The following is a 21,953-nucleotide window of genomic DNA, read 5'->3' as shown; positions in this document are numbered from 1 at the left end:
GGTCTTTTTGAAATGCCTCTAGAGGAACAACATTCATCTCCACAGCAAAGGTCCGTCTGGCTGCAATTTATTACCTGACACTGAGATATTTGCCCCTGCAGCCTAAGGGGATTTAAATACTCTGCTTTCAGTAACAAATAAGGTTTGTTGTTGTGGCTTGTGTTGGCATGTTGTTATAGGTTATGCAAACACTTTGTTTTTGTAAATGCACATCTATTCTATATTCTTAAGTATCTTTATTTAATATTCTTCTCTACAAACGAAAAAAGCTTTTAAATGTCAAAAAGATCTCAAGGTTTAAGTTTAGCTTTACCCATTTAGTGCTGTGTATGCTGAAGCAGGGTTAGGGTTAGGGTTAGGGTGTGGAGTTAGGAGTAAAGGTCCATTGGGCCTAATCCAGGTACACACATAAGAGACCTGGCCTGGCTTGTGAAGAGTTTTAATGGCCTCATGTCTATTTTTGTATGGTTCTGACTCCAAATCATGACAGACGGCTCCATCCACCTTGACTTTGTTTTGACCAACATACACTGAAAAGATTATATGTTCGCCCCTTCACATTTGCAAGGGTCAGGGGCGGAAAGTCTCCCGAATGTAAAAATTTGCGAATAATACTTGGGCCACCTTAACTGTGATGGGTAGTGTCACAGCAGAATATTTGTGTAGTTTAATTTATTAATTGCTTCCAGTTTTTTTTTTTTTACTTGTTTTGCTGGTTAACTGGCACCGGCATGCATGTGCACTCACACTAATAAGTTGATTGTCGTTTGGTGGCTTGGTGAGTCCACAGCATCAGCTGGCATTGGCCACAGAGATAAAAAGGAGAGAAACAGAAAAAATGGAGAAAACTAAATTGGGGGAAAGGAAATTAAGAAGTGGGCATGAGTGTACAAGAGCCGAGAAGGATGGCTCTATGTGGGTTTCTGGTACAAGTGAGCGAGAGAGAGCAAGTGAAAACGAGAGTGCAGAGTGCGAACCAGCTGGGAGGAAATATCTGAAGGTAGCAGGTGTAGATCCTACACTTACACTAACAAATATTAAATAACACTGTATATTTTGTGATTTTATGTGTTAGAAAATTATTTTCAGTACTGTTTGTATATTTTTGGCTTAAGTCATAAGTCAGCAAGTTTCTGCAACCTTATTTGCAGGCTCCAACAATCCATTTAATCATTCACAGCCAACTTACGAATAACCAAAACCATGAATGTCAAATTTGCAAATCTGAGGGGTGTCGCAGTAGGGGCGCTAGTGCTCCCTTGAACCCTCAGGTACCACGCCAAACACCAGGCCAAACACCAGGTAAAAGTCCAATAATTATTATTTATTATAATAATTAAGTGCACAAAGCACCACCACTCCACTATTCTCAATAAACAATAACCAATCCAATAATAAATCACAATCCTCCACTCCCAGACGCTTTGCCCTCCTACCACCCAGCTCAGCTCGTCGTCTGGGAGCTCCCTCAGTCCTTTTATATTCCCCAACCCGGAAGTGTTCCCAATCCAACAGTCCACAAGTCCTTATTCCTTCCGGGTCAGGGTAAACAATGCTTTTCCTCACCTCGGAAGCCCATCGCTCTTCCTGTGACGAACTTCCGGGTCATAGTGCGCAAAAGAGTCCACTGGCCTCCCGACAGCGACTCCCAGTGGCCCCCAAGGTATCCAGCAGGGCTGTGCATAAAAACTACATACTCCATGAGGCCCTGCTGGAATTCGGGGCCCGTACATGCTCTCGGGAGAGCTCCTCCTGGCGGCCTGGGGGTGAGGGCCGGAATATGAAACTGGCCATCTATTACAGGGGCAAGTGTAACATAAAACAGCCTAATGGTTTACTTGAATTATGCAGAAATAGAGAGAAAAGCAGGTGGAAGCAGTGCTACAAAAATGAACAGACCATAATACTATCCTTAAGAGGAAGCTAAACGTCAGACCCATAAATAATTCACAAGAATTTGCTTTATTTACTTGTGTTGGCACAACAAGTAGTAGCACTTTCCTATTTTTAACTAGCCCCTAATAAGCATATTCACCACAGTGCTGAAAACAAAAAACATAGAAAAAAAACTGTGCTGAAAAATGGCAAACTGTATAAAAGCGCAGTTTGAAAGGAACCAAAAAACTAGATACCAAGTAGCAGGGATTATCTCAACAGATGGAGTCTACCTTATCAAAACTTATCAACTAATCAGAAATTGTGATGATTATTTAGTATTTCCAAGCCACGTAAATAAGAAACACATGGCCACAACCATGTCACATGCCAGCATACACCTAACTCACAATAGCTCTCTACAAGTGTGCACTTGTCTCACAGTCCCAGCAAAGCTGAAATCCAGACAAGCACTTCAATAGCATTATAACAGTACAGCCATGTTGAAAACAGACAATAAGAGCAAGACAGACATATGTTAAATAAATAATAAAATGTATGCAAACATGAATAAAAATGCACTTAATCAGCTTTGAATTCTGGAGCAAGGAAAAGAAAAAAACTCTACATGCCTGAAATTTGTTCTGCACTTGTTAAATATGGCTTGGCATAGAAAGTCCCATTTTAACTCTGAACAAGAAGAAGCGATCTCCAGAAGTCTCCAAAAAATACGACACAGTCTTGTTTTCAAATTTAGAAAATGAAAACCAAAAATGACCCTACAAAGACCTAAGGCAGAAGGTGGCATGGCTCTACCTAACTTTCAGTTTTATTACTGGGCAGCAAACATACAAGCTATAAAAACCTGGACATGGACACAAGTAGATGAATATACAAAGGCTTGGTCCGCAATAGAAATAAAATCCTGCAGTACTTCTTTATATTCCCTGCTTTGTGCCCCTATAAATGCAAGTTATCACCAGTATACTAACAACCCAAATGTGCTTCACTCACTCAGAATATACAGCCAATGTAGGAAGCATTTTAAGATAGAGAATCTTTTATCTGTGGCACCTCTGCACGAAAACCACCTTTTTCAACCCTCGCAAACATATGCAGTTTTTAATATCTGGAAAACATTTGGGATTAAATCACTTAGAGATCTTTACATAGACAATGTCTTTGCATCCTATGAGCAATTACATTCCAAATTTAACTTTCCAGCAACACATTTCTTTCACTATCTTAAAATCAGAAACTTTGTTAAACAGAACCTGCCTGATTTTCCTCAACTCCCACCTTCCTCTATGCTGGAAAAAATAATCCTCAGTTTCGAGGACTCAGACAGCTTTTCTGCAATATATACAACCATTTTACAGTCCATCCCTTTCAAAGATCCAAAAGGACAGTGGGAAAAGGATCTCTCACTCAACATATCAGAAAAGGAGTGGAAGGTAGCAATGCAGAGAATTCAATCGTGCTCTATATGCACAAAGCATACAATTATCCATCCATTATCCAACCCGTTATATCCTAACTATAGGGTCACAGGGATCTGCTGGAGCCAATCCCAGCCAACACAGAGCGCAAGGCAGGAAACAAACCCCGGGCAGGGTACCAGCCCACCGCGGGGCAAGCATGCAATTATTCACCTCAAAATTATATATCAAGCTCATCTGTCTCGTTTAAAACTGTCCAAAATGTTTCCAGGGCAAGAGCCAACCTGCGAATGCTGCAATCAAGTCCCAGCCTCACTGGGTCACATGTTTTGGGCCGGCACCAAATTAACATCATGCTGGACCAAAATTTTTAAGTGCCTTTCAGACAGCCTTGGTGTCACAATCCATCCTAACCTATTAACAGCTGTGTGTGGTGGGCTAGCAAAGGGGCTTAAAGTGGAGAAGGAAAAACTGTGATTGTCTTTACTAGACTATTGGCACGTAGACTTATCTTGGTCAACTGGAAGAATCCTAACTCTCCTCTTTTAAGTCATCGAGTAACTGATGTTTTATACTATTTGAAATTGGAGAAAGTAAAATTGTCACTTAGAGGATCTGTGCAGAATTTTTTCAAAACCTGTCAGGATCTAATCAATAACATTTTAGATTAAGCTCTTAAAGCACCAAAGAAGCAGATTCTCTTCCCATTTCCTTTTCTTCTCCAATTATCTTTACCCGCTTATTAAACTTATCAATGTACTTATTTTTACTACCTTTACGTTTTACTCTGTAGGCCATACTCTTTTTCTCAGGGGTGGAGGTTGATTTGTTTTTAATCCTATTTTTTCGTAAAAACTGATCTATTTGTATGGAATGATTACAATAAAACCAATAAAAAAAAAGGAAAACCAAAAATGGGAAGTCACGAATACTAGGATGTATAAATAGAAGGTATAGATGTTTAGTGAGAAACAGAGCAAAATTGTCAACTTTAACATTTAGCACCAAAGCTCTATTTTAGGATGTAATGGATGTACATGCAAGTGCAGAAGGTCATGACATGTAATTCAAATGACTGCCAAAATTCTTAGTTTACAGTACAGCGTGTTGAATTCTACACATGGAAGTCCTCTCCTCAGCAGGTGCTTGTGAAGATATTATAATATTAATATTCATGCATTCAATTTAGTTTTTTTATACTGAACTGCTGGGCAGTGTTCACTCTAACACAAAAACAAAATGTTAATTTGGTGAACTGTCAGTGAGGAGTTCAGTCAGGGTGATACCTCCCAATCAGCTGCTCATTTGCCCTAAGATAGCAGGGGCAAGGCAAGAATTTGTGTCCTATGAATTACAGAGCACCCTTCTTAGCCAATGTAACTAAAATATGACATCTTTGTTACAGTCACCGACTAGGGCTTCTAATTGCGAATGTACCCTTTATGCAATAGCAGACTCCAGGCCTTCCAACCTTGTTGTACTCACCTTTCTGATTACACTCTCCTCTCCCTTGAAGGAATCAAGTTCATGGCAGGATTTTTCTCTGCTGAGGAATTCACTCAGAACTATACCCTGTCTTAGCTGCTTATTTTCCCTGAGGAGACCCTGCTGGGGTTTGAGCTTGGGGCTTTAGGATTATAAAATACTCTTCTCAACCAGTAGAGATAGGGGACCAAGGAATGCTTAAGTGGAATAATTCAGCGGCCGACTTTTTACAGTTCAGAGAAAGTCCAACAGTTGAGCCTTTACTGATCTCTGCATTGGCTTTGTTGTTTCCCTTTTCTTGTCTGTTTTGGGATTGCTTCAAATTTGAATTTGAAATTTAAACTGATGTATAGAAAATTACCATTATTTGTTTATACAATAATGTTGAACAGGTTATTATTTTCTGCTTTAGAAACCATATTTCCACATAAGGCGTTCATTTCACACAAATCATTTGTGCTGAAAATAGCAGAAATTCAATTAAGTACTGTTTCATGAAAGGTGGCGTAGAGGCACAATGGTTAGTGCTGCTGCCTTACAGATCCAGTGCTTTGGGTTTGAATCCCATGCTTGTTTGTTTTCTATGTGGGGTTTGCACATTTTATTCATTTTTCTTCCCAAAGACTTGCTTGTTTGATCGAGTGACAAATCTAAACTGACCCTGTGCAAGTATGAGTACAACGTATGCATGACTGAGCACTCCAAGATTGTAATACTTGTCCAGGTTGATTTCTTGCCTTGCTGCCCTCGTGGCTGTAAAATATCCCTCCCCACAGTGATAAGCAAGTTGGAGAATGCTGTGGTATGTTATGCCACATTTCATGAAATAAGGTTAAACTTTAAGTTAACTTCAAGTTGAATAAACACTGAGGATTGCTTTCTCAGAACTCTTTCTTTTACACTTTGTATATTAATGTCTCTATCAGAAACCTGACTGGTGCACAAAAGTGTGAAAAGTCACTAGATTAACAGGTAAATGTTTTCTTTCTAAAAGGAGCACAAGTGACATGTGAACAGGGTTAAATAACAACAGAGTAGCTGTCATAAGGTGCTTAAAGGCTGAGAATACAGAGTGTAGGTAATTTATTTCCGTACTCACAAGTCTAATGCTTTACATTACAAGCCACCTTTATTTTATTTTTCACATTCATGTTGAATGTAATATTCTTGATTTTTGCATTGCAGATGAGTGTGACTTATTCACGTTTACACAGTCAGCCAGACTGATTCACCTATTTATACATTACTTGGAATCTTATGTGATGGTATGTTTTGTGAAATGGATTATACAAAACAATTTTTGGTTAAATGTTTTTAAGGGCAGCGCAACAGTGTGGCGGTTACTGTGCTGTGTAAAGTTGTTTTAGCCTCTAGATAGGTTCTGTTTATGTGTACATTTTGTTTGGATACTCCTGTTTCATTCAACATCCTAAAGACTTGACTTTTAAACTAAGTGGGCTGGAGATGGGCTGTAGTTTCCCAGGCAGGAATCTGTATCAAAGAAGAAAGGAGTCCTTGTGGGTGAGAGACAGAGGCAGTAAATTGCTTTCTTTTCTTTATACTTTGTGTTTCCCTATTTATATCCACCCTATGTGTTTTCTTTATATAAACATTTTTTAATATGTGTCTCCCTTAGCACTGAAGATGCAAGGAGTTTGGCCTCCTTACTATGCTTTACATCATTTGCATTTATATACATTACGTACTATATTTCCACTTTCTGTAATCTACCACGCTTTTTTAGAAAAATCAATATTCTAAGGAGATACCAACAAAAAGAAATTAAATAATTACGGGAGTGAGAAGGAATAGAGAATCAGCAGTATTCTGGCGGATGAATAGATTGTGGTGCCCAAAAATAACGGACTTCTCTTTGTTTATTTTTACAGTAGTATTATGCCATGTGTCGCTGTAGGCCAGAAAAAATGAAAATGCCTTCCCAAGTTTATCTCTTATTATTGTATGAACCAATAGGTTGGTGCTATTTCCTTAAACACAGGAGGGAAACTGTGAACTGAATTCTATGACTAAGTGTTTTGGACAGTCAGTGTTGATTACAATACTATCCATCCATTATCCAACCTGCTATATCTTATATACAAATGTTTTTATACCCACCACAGACTTCAAATACTAGAAATTCACTAAACGATCGTGATGAAGTTTAGAAAAAGCTTATCACCACTCCCACCAACTTAATCCCCCCAGTATGCACAATGTTTATGAGTGACACTACAAAAATGACAGACATTTCAAGTTAGCCAGCGTATAACAAAATCATCTCCAGCCTACGAATCTGGTTCAGGAAAATATTTCTGCAGAGCCAACGTGTGTGGCTGACTCCTCCTTCTGTTGTATTTGTTTAGAATTTTTACGTGTCACTGACAATGCATTACATGTATGAAAGGAACAAGTTAGCACACGGTCCCACTGCGTGTTTCTCACAGCTTTGGTAGCAAGTAAGCAAAATGGCACGTCTTGAAAAGATTTTTTTTTTACTCCCTGCTTTTTCAGGTCATGTCTTGCCAATTAATTTCTCAAATAAGCAGGTTAAAAGTGTGTTTTTCTGTTGAGTTTTCCATTCCAGTGTTATTTTGAAGTAAGCAATCCTTCTTTGGCATCTGTTCAAAGGTAGTAAACAATTTTAAAAGATTAGTAAAAAGATCAAATTATTTGCCTAATAAAAATGCCAGACATTTCCAAAAAAAATCAAAAACTTTTTCTCCTTTTTCCTTCACAATTATTATCATTAATGTTGCTCTGTGAACTTACCAAAGGCTATTCATTTCTCTTCTTTCACGTCATTGTTATTTCAAAGTTATGGTTTTAATTTTAAGGATAATTTAATGGAGCAGATTTATAACCATTGAAGCTATTTTGGCTGAGTGCCTGGCAGAATACTTCACTGAGATAGGCTTGGGATAGAAAAAAATGGCAATAAAGTCTGAGTGGCAATTTAAAAAAAAATTTCACCGTGGCTCATCTTAACATACAATACACATATATGAAATAAATAGCATGACAAAAACACACAAGCCTTAGCCATGCAAATATATATCTTGTAGGGTAATTTGAGAACATAAGGTAGATTACAAAGATTAGTGTCATACCTTGTGTTTGACTTGCATCTAATTGACCCAAAAATCTATGCCAGTTACTTTTAAAGATCACAGAATACATGCCTCAGAAACACAATGTGTACTTTACTTCAGACCTCCACTGCAATGTAAGAAGCACCTGCTATTTGCAGTATTATGCATCTTTCTCATATTTTACACTAGCGTCCTCAAGTGCAGGTTTTACTTTGGGGTAGACCTAAACAGAAAATAACAACATCCTTATGGAATACTCATTTCTGATCTACAAGAATTCTTGTGGCCATTTTTTGCGCACTGCCTCTGAACTCAATAGGAAGTATGGCATCTGCCCCTCAGCCTTTTTTATTGGCCCTATTTTGGATTTTTGGAATTTGAAGGTAGTCAAATGCAGGATGAAACAAGAAATGGTGTATAACATGTAAGTTGTAAAATTTGGATATATATCATCTTGGCAAATCAGAATAAAGTTAAGCAGCTCTTCAAACACAGAAAATGTCAATTGATGTAGGTTACATATTAACATTGTGTCCTGCTCAATTGTCAGTTAAGCAGAGCTCAAATCATAGTTTTCTACCTGTGTGGATTTCATGTTTAACAAACTTGTGAAACAACAAGGTATAAATAATGACTACATTTGGTCTATTGTGGGGCTGTCATTGCAGCCATTTGCTCATCCATTTTCTGAATCAATGTTTCTAAGGGTCACAAAGAGCTACACCTCCTTGAAAATGGGTTCAGATTTTCACCTAGACATTTTCTCCATGCAGCTAAACAGATGGACTTTTCCCATTTGCAGGATGTCTGAAATTATAATAGAGGCAAAGAGCAGGGAACACTTATATACAGTACACACGTACAGAGGGCTAATTTAACATCGGCCATTAAATTGGAGTTAACAAAGAAAACTTCCACAGGCACATTAAAAATGTGCAGACACAAAGCAGACAGTAACCAGTGCAGGAAATCAACCCAAGTCCCTGGAGCTGAACGTATACCATCATGTCAACGCCTAGTATAGAATGTTAAAAATCCATCACATTTTCACCCAGCCGCTTAATTATCAAGAAAAATACTTTTTCTCTGATTACTTATTTCCAGCTTGCTGAGCTCAACTGAGTATGAACAAACTCACATTTAGTTAGGCTCAGTGTCAACTTAAACTGAGGCTGGGCTAATAAGCAGAAAAGTGGTTAAGTCACTTATTTTTATCTCACAGAATGTGATCTTATATATTAAACATTTCATTTTTATTGTAGTTTTGTTAGCCTTGTAAAACATCTTTATGGAAGACACCTTCCCACTTGAGCATGCTTTCCTGCTGGGGTACAAACGTGGGTTGTACCAGTTACTTAGTCATTACTTTTGAGTGTGAATAGCCAGTGAAGCTAAAATGTTTTAGTTCACATGACTATTTAGTCTTTGGAATGGAGTTATGTTGTACTCAGCACTTAAGCCCAGTAACATCACGGAAGCAAACTTCAGTGATGGATCTTGCATCAAATAAGTAGTTTACATTTTTTCCATGCAGTGAGCTGGCGCCCTGCCTGGGGTTTGTTTCCTGCCTTGCACCCTGTGTTGGCTGGGACTGGCTCCGGCAGACCCCTGTGACCCTGTAGTTATATAGTGGGTTGGATAATGGATGGATGGATTTTTTTTTCCAGTAAGGTCCCTGAGACTAATATGGAAAAAAGCAAGAAAGCCTCCTGGCAATTAGGAGCTGCTAGACAAGAACATTTCTAGTAGCAACATGGAGATAATGTGTAGTGTTTGGTCAGATAATCTGTATAAACATGCCACCTATGAAGACAGCTAGAGATCCCTGTATCAATCAATGTCTCACCTGCTTTTGTCACTGCAGCGCAAAACAAGGCTGAAGCTTATCCTGACAGCAGCAAGAGCAAGACAGAAAATAACCCTGAAGAGGACGCCAGCCTATCACTGAGCAATTAAGAATAAATATCTACTGTCATAGCGCAGTGGAACCTGGTTTGTAATATTGCTTTTATAATTATAAATCCCTAGTATTATATTGGTGTGTGATATTTATTTGTATTTTCATCATTGTGTATGTTGTCCATGTGGGTGTTTTCATTTTATCTTTTGACTAGCCGAGACTAAAGATGTTGTGCCACAGGGTAGCTGTCATACTTGCAAATCACATATTACACTGTTTGCCTCCTAGGTGTGCTTACTGGAGCTTAGGGCTTTCTGTTTTGTTCCTGAACTTAATCCTTCCCACAGGCTGTCTAGAAAATCAATTCCTTTGTTTATCCTCATTTACAGTTTGCTTTTAATATAATTCCTAATCTGGTATGTTATTTTTTCGTTGACATCTTCAGTGTTACCCTGAGTGGGATGTAAGCACTGCCCACTTACAATAGAAGAGAAAAGTAAGGCTTGAAAAGGATAACAGAGCAAGACAGAGACAGGGGTAAATAGCATTTGAAAAAATTTGACAAGTAATGTCAATTAAAAAAAGAAAAAAGTTATCAGTGCAGAATTGCAGAAGTTACATATGCTTTTGTACCTTTTGATTTATTCAGTTCAGAGATAAATTGATACAACTCAGTAAACCATATAAATTTCTGTTTTCCTGAAAGGCCAACTTTTGTTCTTTCTTTAGTGTGATCCAGCAGGTAAAATGCTCAACACATTACCTGTCACTTCTCATACCTCATCTAATCTTCACTGCCTGGAAATGAGCAGCACTAAGTAAACCTGGTAGTGTACCTGGGATTAGAGAGCTTTGAATGGTTCTGTTTACTGTTGTCAGATCTCAATCAACATGTTTCTTTATTTCAAGTCATCTCTATTGACAGGACTCGTGTCATACTGCACAGTGTATTTAGAATTGATTTGAATGGAAGCAAATAAAAAAAAGAATCTGTCACATTCAATGGGCCTCTTAATGTGAATTTCATTGGAATTGCTCACTGGGAAAGGAGATGGCATCATGACAAAAAACAACATATGAACCTGCAACTGCATTCACTCCTGGGTGAGTTTACACATCCTGGAGGGTTAATACACCCTGCAGGGCACAATCTATAACCAAGACAGCGTATTTGTCTGAAGTAACTTAACTGTGGCTGCGATTACTTTTTGACTTGATTTGCCACTGGATTCTTTTAGAGGCAATGTGGCAGGTTCCATCTGAGACCCCTGGATGATTTTGACAGTTATTGATAGATCATAAGAAGGTAAAAAGTTAATGTGCTATTTTAGAGTTACCAATCATAACAAAAATATGTAAAGAACTGTGCAGATGGTCCCCACCTTCACTTAACAGACTCTTTAGTTGGAAGCACACTTACTGTCTTCTTAAGTGTCCTGAAAGACACCTCAGTACATTTCTACAGATTCCTTCTAAAGTTTTTCCTTCTTTGATACACAGTAGAACTGCCTGTTTAAATTTTTGATTTCCCAGAGTTTCTTCCCTCCACTTGCTACATTAGCCTTATAGAGTCTGGTAGAGGTATTGCATTTAAACTCTCCAGTATACTAAACTGACTTAAAGAGTATTCAAATAGTCAAAATTACATTGCTCATTTTCCAAAGATGTCTCCAATAATGCTTTGGAAACTACCCCAAGCCATGTAATTAATTCATTAGGTAGCCAATTATATTATGGCAGTTCAACAAATGGTACCGTACAGTTCCCTACATTGATATCATTTACTTTAGTTTTCTTTACTGTTGTGGGATTATTCAAATAATCTGTGAACTGATTAGTGCTTTTTCAGATAAACTCCTGCATGGTCCAGGCTGTAGTGAAATTATAGAAGGATGTTTCTTTTGTGGAATCAAATATTAAGAAGAGTAAAAACTTAAGTTAAAGGAATACTGTACTCCACCCAAAAATGATATATTTTGAGTATGTTACTTACCCCATGTAATATGAAGTAATGACTGATAGTAATTTGTAATCTCATGTTTTCATGCAGAATGAGAGAAGAAAGTTTTTATGTAATAGACCATAATGGCAACCTGTACTATACAATGGCAAAGATTTAATGAAAAAAGAAACAAATTCTCACATTATTTGTGTTGCATAATCCTCGTGTTTGTTATCCAGTCCTATGCTCAAAATGTGGAAAAAGAATGCATGCTAAAATATTATTACCAGTCACTTCTAGGAAAGGCAGTGTTCAAAGTAAACAGGAAAGGCGTATTCTTATAATTTTGTGCTTTTGAATTGAAGACCCTCCTCTACCCCAAATTCATTGGTCAAAAGCCCCATTTAATGAAGTTTTGGTTCATTTTTCTTTGCTTCCACCTTTCACTTGCTTGCATTTGGTGCTCCATTACTATTGAGCCCTTTTAGCATGTCATTTAATTTAGCTAATTTTAGGGAACAGCTGTGACACTTCTGGATGACAATACTCAGATTACAGGTTCAATTCCCTGGGGGTCTAACACATGCTGACAGGTCACTTAGCTACCTTGATTAAATGAGACTGATGTGCCCATGGGTGAACTGGCAAACTTTCTAGCATTATGCAGGTTCCCCACAACCCAAAATTGGACAAATAGATGGAGGCAAATTTTGAGATGAAACTTGAGCTTTTAAGTGGTAGTTCCCAGTAGCCCATAGTGAAAAATGCCTATTGCTGGGCTATTTATCTTTCTCAGTGGGTGAAAATTATGTATTTGATCAGTATGCTGCACATGTTTCTCTTTTTTGTACATTTTCAAAGACATATTTACATTAGTACTAGAACATCAGCTTGACTTTGAAATGATTGGATTTAATAAAATGATTATTTGGGATAGGGGGGTGTCTTATGGTCCCCCTTGGCAAATTTCAAACACAAATTTGCACCATTTTATAACACCAGAAGAAGATGATTTGCATTGTGAGTAAAATGAAAGGCAGGCAAGGGCTCCCTGTAAATTTAAAACAGTAAACTAGAGTGTTAGTTTGCATTGCATGTTGTTTTCAGTAGATATGAATAAGTAATAAAAAGCACATCACAGTCTAGATCCATTCCCCTGGGCACAACCTGAATAACACTTGTCTATAGTAAATTAGTGTGGACATGTGGAGAGGCAAAGCCTGTCCACTAGAAATGGTCTTAAGGTATTAGCAAGGTTTAACCATACTTTCACAGTACAGAACATAGTCTCTCAAACAGAGCAAATTCAGAATTTGTTAGTTAAGTTACTCACATTCTTTGGTTTTAAGCAAAAACCACACTATCCACAAAAAAGCCATATGCATATGTGAAGAATGTTCCAAATCTAAACAGATACCGACCAGACCATTAATTGATCTTAGGTTCATGGAGCTGCGAGGCAACAATGCTCTGTTGCTTATTAATTGTAAAATATGTTCCATTTTTGGTAAAGAGTGAGAACACATTGAGATTGCAGGCTTTGGCAGAATGTTTTTTTTCTATTCAGTTACAAACAATGTATATTCTACTCAAAGCCCCCACTGAATTTAAAGTTCAAAGAAGTTCATGAAGCTTAGCAGACAAAGAACAGTGCTGTTTAAAGTTATAGATACAGATCTCACCAACCTAGCTAATTGCTAAGAGGTTTGGTTTTAGTCTATTTCTGCTTCACTGAAACATTGTGGTGTACCATTGAGTCCTAGGTAAGAATTTTATGATTTGATTGCTGGTGTTTTGTCAGCTGCATTGTTTCTTAAACCTTGATGAAGTAAGGCAGTGTTATGGTAAAAGTGTGGTTTACTTGATTTTTAGTTATTTTAAAAATGCACATCTGCGGTGGGTTGGCGCCCTGCCCAGGATTGGTTCCTGCCTTGTGCCCTGTGTTGGCTGGGATTGGCTCCAGCAGACCCCCGTGACCCTGTGTTCGGATTCAGCGGGTTGGAAAATGGATGGATGGACAAACACACATAGCTGCAATAATACGGTGAGAGTTTTGGAACAGCTTCTAATATTCATTTCTAAAGTGAATGGCATGGTGGTGTATTTTTCAGAATTAGTTCTTTTACTTTGCATACAGCTGCAGGTCCAAGAAAAACACACACATGCACACAACTAAGAATACGTGGCAGAGAACAAAACACTCAAACATTAGACAAAAACAGTACTTAGCTGTACTTTTAATGCTGATTTACCTTCTTGAAACAAACAACATGTGTGACACAGGAAAGCAGCACATCATCACAACAAGACTCTCTAGTATGATAGGATCATGGGCGAGTTTCTTGATGTGACTAAGTTCTAGGCTCTGTGCAGATGGTTTGGGTCAGAGAAAGGGTACAAAAGCTAGACGGCTTGATAAATTCCAAGAGGATAGTGTACAGATGTTTGATAGACAGACAGTATACAAGCACCAGGGTATAGTGACTTCTCTTCTTATAATCTTGTTCAAATAATATATACAAAAATGAATACAGTAAATGATAGTTATCAAAGACACTTCTTCTTTGTATTTTTTTATTCTTTGTGACCAGAATATTCTTGCTAGTTCTTGGTTATATATAAAACATTTTGTTTTTGACCTTCATGTCTATCTTGTTTTTCAGTTCTACTCTGGATGTTTACATTTTAGAAGAGCCTTCTCTCACAGCTCACATAGTACATACTTTTTTAGGCTAGGTAAAATATGTTATGTATGTGTATATATAAGCTATATATATGTGTGTAAATATGTAAATAAAGCAAAACAAAAACAATAATGTATGTGTGCATAACAGTTCAAAGTATAAATCACAGTGGCATAATACTAATTATTCATTATATATGCTGTCTCACTACTTTGGGGATCTACATTTAGTTCTCGAGTTGATCCCTGTTTGTGTATAGCTTACGTATTCTTCTGACACCTGCCTATGTTTTCTCCCGTGTTTACATGAGATTAACTGGCCACTTTAAATTGATCAGGTATGGGGTATGTGTGAGAAACTTTGTTCAGTAGTGGAGGCAATTACCTGCCTTTTGCCTTATATTTCCAGTAATGGGTAAAATCCAGTTAAGAAAAATTATTTGCAAATATTGAAAATCCTATTAGGTACTTCCTGGTAGTGCTACAGCACAGTGTGATAGGAACAGGGTATTAGGGAGGAGATACTCTGAAGAAATGTGCTGTCAGTTCAATTGTCAAATATGTTAAGATGAAGCTTATTTCTCCTTCTTGGTTCAGGTCACAATTATTACTTTTCCATGGGCTCATGCAAGTCTTGACAGAAGAGATCTTGCTAACAGTTGCTGTATACGTAGAATTCAGTGGCTGAGCCAAATTTTAACTCCTTGCACTGCTGAATTTATTGCAGGCTTGGAGTCATCCAAACAGCCAGTATACTGTCTATACAAAATGACAAGATAAAATTCATACAAATGTTAGGAAAGAAAACTAGAAACAGATGTATGTAGATCTCCAGTTTGGCACAGCATAAAGAGTTGGAGCAACTTTCTAATTCGGCTCCTCTCTTTCTGGACAGGCATGTCTATTTGCAGTTGTAACATATAGATAGACCCTCTTTTGTAAAGGTTCCCGTCTGTAGTAATGAATGGGACAATTACTTCTGACAAAAGCTTATGCAAATATTTGATCAAACATGGTTGATACATTATAGGAGGGGTTTCTGCAGGTCTCTCATCTCTTATTTAGATAATAATGCATTGTATAACAAATACCAGTCTCACATTTCTTTTTTATAGGCCTGACGGAAAAACAGGCGACTACTGAAATCACTGAAAAGCATTTCTAACCACAGAAAGGACAAACACACTGAGCAGTAATCATAAACTGAAGTCAAGAGATGGAGCCATAACATTGCTAGCTACTTAGTAGCAGGAACTGGGCAACGGAATCAGACTGGACATTAACTACAGTAAATAGTAAAAATAATGAGCGCCTCACTGTGATTTGTGCTTTCAATAGGTCTGCGGGCACTGTTTGTCTGAAGTATTTAAAAATGTGTGTTTAAATTTATATACACATATAAAACTAGTTTATATTGCAAAGTCCATTTACCTAATTGTAGAGGCTATGTAAGAAATGACTTTGAAACATTCCTATAATGCTGTAGAATAAACCTCGATTCAGGCACGAACATCCAGAGATAAGACTACAGAATACAGGTTAAGTTAAAGGACAGGCACAAGATTTTTGAACTTTCCAACAAAAAAAAAAAGTTACCCAGATACAGCTGAAGAATACGGAACTCAGCCGAACACCAGAATTTCTGGTTCTAATGACTTGCTGCCACTCTGTTCTTTAGCAGTTGTTTGTCTCCTTAAGTACAATTGACATAAAATTTCAAGCTAAACTAACGTTCTGTTATTCTGTCCATTAATTGCCTGTTGTGAGATTTTTGGTTGCTTTTGCCTTGGAAGGTTTATGTGGGTACCATTGGGTGAAACAAAAAGTACCCCTGCAAAATCCAGATATCACTAGGATGCAGTGCCAAATGTTGGCTGGTTACGTTTAAATAGCACCAATCATTGTGACTCTTTAACACCTCAATCAGGTACAGATGACCTGTATCTTTTTATGTGAAATTGCATCAAAGTTGACCTTTTCGATCTTTACACAAGGATGTTTTTTTACTACTATTTATGTTTACTACACAGGCAATACAGTAAATCAGAAATGAGGATTGTGGCTTAAACTGCAGTGTCTTAACACTAAGACCAAACTGTAAGAACCTTGTGTAAGGACACTCATTTTTAGCAGAAAGCCATACAGCTAACACTATGAAATTTAGTGAGGAAAAATGTGTTCAATAAATATAGAAATACCAGTTTAAGCAATAATATAGTTTTACAATCACACTATGTTCATTTCAATAGAGCTGAAGGGCAAAACAAGATCTGTATAACAGACTAGTCTGTCAGGGCACACTCAGTTACACTGGGAAATTTTAGAGTTTCCAGTTAACCTATAATGCATAACCTTGGGAGATGGGAGACAACCAGATTACCCAGTGAAAGCCTAGTGGAAGTAGGGATAACAAACTGGCTCTCCACAGACACTGAATAGGCCAGAAATTGATCATAGGTCAATGCAGCTGTAATACACAAGTGTAAACAATTGTACAGCTCTTTACGTATAAACCAGCTAGTTTAAGAGTCTACTTAGTAAAGAATGAGTTAAGTGTAAGTTCTTGATCTTTACTATATTAACTACATATGCTTCTCCTGTAGTATGTCTTCTAATTGAAACAATCATGTATGTATTCCTGCGATGGGCTGGCGCCCAGCCGGGGTTTGTTCCTGCCTTGCACCCTGTGTTGGCTGGGATTGGCTACAGCAGACCCCCGTGACCCTGTACTTAGGATACAGCAGGTTGGATAATGGACGGATGGATGTATGTATCCCATTTATCCTTAATAAACATTACATTGCGTAGTCCTTAACTGAGGAGAGAACTTCAGAACAGGGAATTTGGCAAATACTTAAGACTTAAAAGGGAGTTAAGTCCTCATTATCTCTCTGCATTTATGCTCTGTGTCTTTATTTCTATAAAATGTTTTCCATGTATTTTACCAGATCAGACCTGCCCCTGCCTGCATATCTGCTACTATACTGCTGTCAACATTCAAATCTTTTACACTTTGGAAAGTAGGTTTCTAGGCAATTTAAGACCAACAAACAAGAGAACTTAGATGTGTGGGTGTATTTGGAGGGCAGTACATTGGTAAGTTTCTTGCTGTAAGTTTTCAAAAAATTAATTTGGTGGGAAAGTTTCTGATTTATAGGTGAGTGATGTATCATTATTCAAAGACCAGCATTGCTGGCTGACTTTACAGGATGACGTGTGTGTGAGATAGAAAAGAGCAACCTGATGCAATTCTTTGTTTGCATTCCAGCAATGCTTGTGGCTGGCAAGCAAGTTTGCTTAGCATAACCTGGCACCGAATGAACAAGAACAGGGAGTTTATTTTTCTGTTGGTTACTTCACACTTGAGGTGAAATTTGTTTTATACAGAAACCACAGAGAACTACTAGCTGACCATTCTTGTCATGCTATAGTAGTCATTTTACTGAATGACCAGTTGTTATTATTATTAGAACATACATATCATGAAAGTGTACATGTTCGTGTTAAGTTAATGGACATGTCCATTAATTTTTCACCTGCAGTTAAGTATACTTGTTTTGGGTAACTTGAAAAATGCAGTGATATATCTTAAACCTTAATCACAAAAGAGCATGGATTGATTCATTGTTTGTGAATAAATGCATTTTAATCTTGCTTATTTAGTAAAGGAAATCTCTTAAGTCCCATTGAGGTATATCACAAATATCCATCCATCCATCCATTTTCTAACCCGCTGAATCCGAATAGGGTCACGGGGGTCTGCTGGAGCCAATCCCAGCCAACACAGGGCGCAAGGCAGGAAACAAATCACGGGCAGGGTGCCAGCCCACCGCAGGTGCACACAAACACACACACACACACCAAGCACACACTAAGGACAATTTAGAATTGCCAATGCACCTAACCTGCATGTCTTTGGACTGTGGGAGGTAACTGGAGTACCCAGAGGAAACCTACGCAGACACGGGGAGAACATGCAAAATCCAAGCAGGGAGGACCCGGGAAGCGAACCCGGGTCTCCTAACTGCGAGGCACCAGCACTACCCACTGTGCCACTCTATCAAAAATATTCTTATTGTATATTACCTCATAGTGTGCATGTAAGAGACAAGTACTACAAAAGTAGAATCAAAGTTTGCATATAGTATACTGCCACCTTGGGGAGTGTCAGTGCAAAGAAAGTGACTCCTATTCAGGTAAAATACATCCAAGCACTGTACATTATTGTTGACATGTTCTGAACTTACAACCAATATACTATGCTTATAGGGAAATCTAGAATTTAGTTAAATGTTAAATTATCTTAAAATCACCCTCATCACATGATATCTTTGCTGACTCACTTGCTTACCTAAAAGGTTGGGGTCTTTACACTTTGAAGTATTTTTCTCATTAAAGACCAAATGAGGGCACCTTTAAATGACTGGGTGCTTTCTGGTGCAAAGTAGCAACTAAATAAGATTACGATAAGATACCTTTATTGTCATTGTACAATATAATGAAATATCATTTGGAGCAAGCCTATAGATGCCTTAGATAAAGGTATATAAGAGTAGACATTAAACCACAAGAAGCACATATCTGAAAGTAAACATAAAACAATGAGAAGCATAACACATACAGTAATGTAGAACTCTTGTTCTCATCTGTTGTTATATTGTACTGTTTGAATGACTGTTTTTTTACCAAACCAAATCCAATGCCCCAACAACCCCCCATTTACTGCATGTTGTTGGCTTCCCTGGTGACATTAGTTTTTACTTTGTACATTATTATCTTATACACAACTTGTTTGGTACAGTGACACAGTGGTTAGCAATGTTGCTTCAGCTCCAGTGACCATGGCTTGTTTTAATGCCTTGAGTTTCAACATTGTACCTGTATCTTTCTCTGCATACTCTGCTCTTCTTCATCCTTAAAAATCTGCATGTTTGGTGGGTTAAAACTATCTTAAGATGAGCTAGCATGTTCATATGCATGAGCATTCCTACCTGATGATGCTGGGTTATGCAGTGGTTCCAAAAAAAGAGAATAATTCACAAATGGGTGGATGGATATATTGCATACACCTTTAACACATCTTTGATAGTGGTCATAGAATAGATATGTATAATATAATGATTAGTTCATTGATATGGTAGCATAATGGTTAATGCTGATGCCTCCCAGCTCCTGGGTACTAGTTTTGACTTGTGGTCTGAGCACTATTTAAGTGGAGTACTTTGTGTGTTAGTGTGGGTTTTCTATTGACCATTCAAAATTTTTGCTACATCACAAAGACATGTGGTTAAGATAATTAGTAACTGAAAGCTGTCCCACTGTATCAGAGTGTTGTTGCATTGTGAGTGAATATGTCATGTCCTGTCCAAGTTTGTTTCCTGCCTTGCAGCTGGAATATAGGCTGTGTCCTCTCACAATCCTGTATTGGAACAAGCAGGTTCAAAAAAGGAATGAGTAAAATCAGTAAAGAAGAAGAGTTTTTGCACTTATCCAGGAGATATAAGTAACAATATGATCATATAAAAGCAGCAGATTCTATAAATTACTTTGTTTAAAAAGATGAGGTTCAGTGGCACTTACAAAGACGTTTCACTATATAGGATACAAAGACAGAAAGAGATAGAGGTTAGGAGCATGTGATGATAACACGTTGCCATACCCACCACAATTGATTTTAAATTCTGTAAATAATAGAAAAACTATTTCTGCGTAATCTTGTAGTCAAAAACACAGATGGCAAGCAGAGTATCAGAAAAAAATTAATTCATAAAAAATCACGATTCTAACATGTGAGTGAACATTTCATGCATACTTGCCACTCTTATGCGAGGGTTTCACCTGGTACAACAATTGTGATGATCTTCAAATTAGCTACAGTAAGCATGAGTCACGTGTGTTTCTGTATGTAAATAAACAACACAACAAAGCACGTTTAAATTACTGAAATTGAATCATATTGCAGTGACTAGTAAAATGGTCCTCATTGTTTATGTCTACAGTTACTGACTGAGATAGTCACATCGGTTTCATTTTCCCCTGTGATTCCTTAAGTTTTGAAAAGATGACAGTTTATATAATTGTTCAGAAAATTTTAGAGCTAATTTAATAAATGAGTATAAACCCAAACATTCCACGTGCAACATCAACAGGATCCTCTTTACATTACAGAAAAATATACCTTTTTTGTAAAATGCTTCGAATATCAATGTTGCATCTATATAAACTGATAAAGAATCTGGATCCCATCCAAGCAATTCAGTGAGCAATGCAAGAACCAGCTCTACTGACCCATCAATGGCTACTTAAAGCAATAACCAACCCTGGAAGGGTCACCGTAGCTGGCATGGATATCTGCATATTTAAGAAATTGCAGACTTGTTTGGGATCACGGAGAAAACCCCGAGTAGAACGTGCCAACTCCACACATAAATACACACCCGGCCTCTGCTTACTGAACCGATACAGGTGTTCAAAACCAAGTGTGGCATTTATATGTAATTGCGTGTTAATTTTCATTCGTATTTACTGTATCGTTATAACCATTAACGTAACCGACGGCTGCACAATTAGCAATACTCTCTCTACACGGCGGGACAGGTCATGAACAATACGAGTTTACCAACAGTGCCATCCGGAACAAAGTGGTGCATTCGCAGCACTGAGGATTCTTCATGCGTACGGGAATGCGAGTGCCGTGTGACTGGGTTCATTGTTGTGTTTTTAAAGCCACTGAAGTGCGGCTTACTAGCTCCGCCACCGCTACACATAAGGGATTACAACAGCAGCCAATTTGAACTCGCATTAAACAATATCAGGGACAAAAAGAGTTCTCGATGCATCCCGTCGTTAAAAAAGTATTCAAAGTGCCGCTCTCAGTTATGTGTATATATTATACTAAAACTTCAGGAAAGATCAGGCACAGGTGACTGCGACACCTCTGTTCACTCACCGTTTGCGATTTGTACTCGTTGTTGTTGTAGCTGTGGGTTTTCTGCTCCAGTACCGGCGCGCAGTGAATGCAAAAGAAGTGCAGCGAGAAGACCCCGCACGCAAATCCGTAGAGCAGCAGCATCCTCCCGTGTCCGGGGCACAGTGGAGAGCAGCGGAGTGAAGCAAGACTCTTGTCCCAGGAGCTTTTATACTCCCTTGATTCCTTTGTTCTCTTTCTTCAAATTACACGTTTTTTATGGGTCGGGGCCACAATTTCTGCTCTAACTCACGTGACTACTTAAATGTTCGCTGTTCGCTGCAGGGAAGTCACCTCAGCGATCCACACGCGCACGCACAAGACTGTTTTAAAATGCTGTTAGACAACATTGTAACAAAGGGGTTAGTTTAAGAATTGTGTCCGGTATAAAAAATATTACTTCTATACCTGTTTGGCCCATACCACACAACTATTATTTGAATTTTTTTTTTGTTATTTGTATGTTGTCTAATTGTGCATTTTCATTTGTGGTGAAGTTCACGGCAAGGATTTATTGTAGACCATCCCATTTTTTTTCGCCGACTAAAAATACCAATATTGAGCCGCTAC

General features: G+C 38.0%; 1 protein-coding gene across 1 annotated transcript in view; it reads right to left on the bottom strand.

Annotated features, from left to right (window-relative positions):
- Nucleotides 1-21,569, bottom strand: part of mmp11b (matrix metallopeptidase 11b) — a 43,572-nt gene extending 22,003 nt beyond the window's left edge. The window contains exon 1 of the mRNA XM_039772111.1: nucleotides 21,366-21,569. Coding sequence (XP_039628045.1) covers nucleotides 21,366-21,488 — 123 coding nt within the window. The 5' untranslated portion in view covers nucleotides 21,489-21,569. The remainder of the gene's footprint in view (nucleotides 1-21,365) is intronic.
- Nucleotides 21,570-21,953: the final 384 nt, after the last annotated feature.

The sequence above is a fragment of the Polypterus senegalus genome, chromosome 12, assembly GCF_016835505.1.
Source record: "Polypterus senegalus isolate Bchr_013 chromosome 12, ASM1683550v1, whole genome shotgun sequence".
Classification (NCBI taxonomy): domain Eukaryota; kingdom Metazoa; phylum Chordata; class Cladistia; order Polypteriformes; family Polypteridae; genus Polypterus; species Polypterus senegalus.
This window is presented reverse-complemented; position numbering and strand designations above follow the sequence as displayed.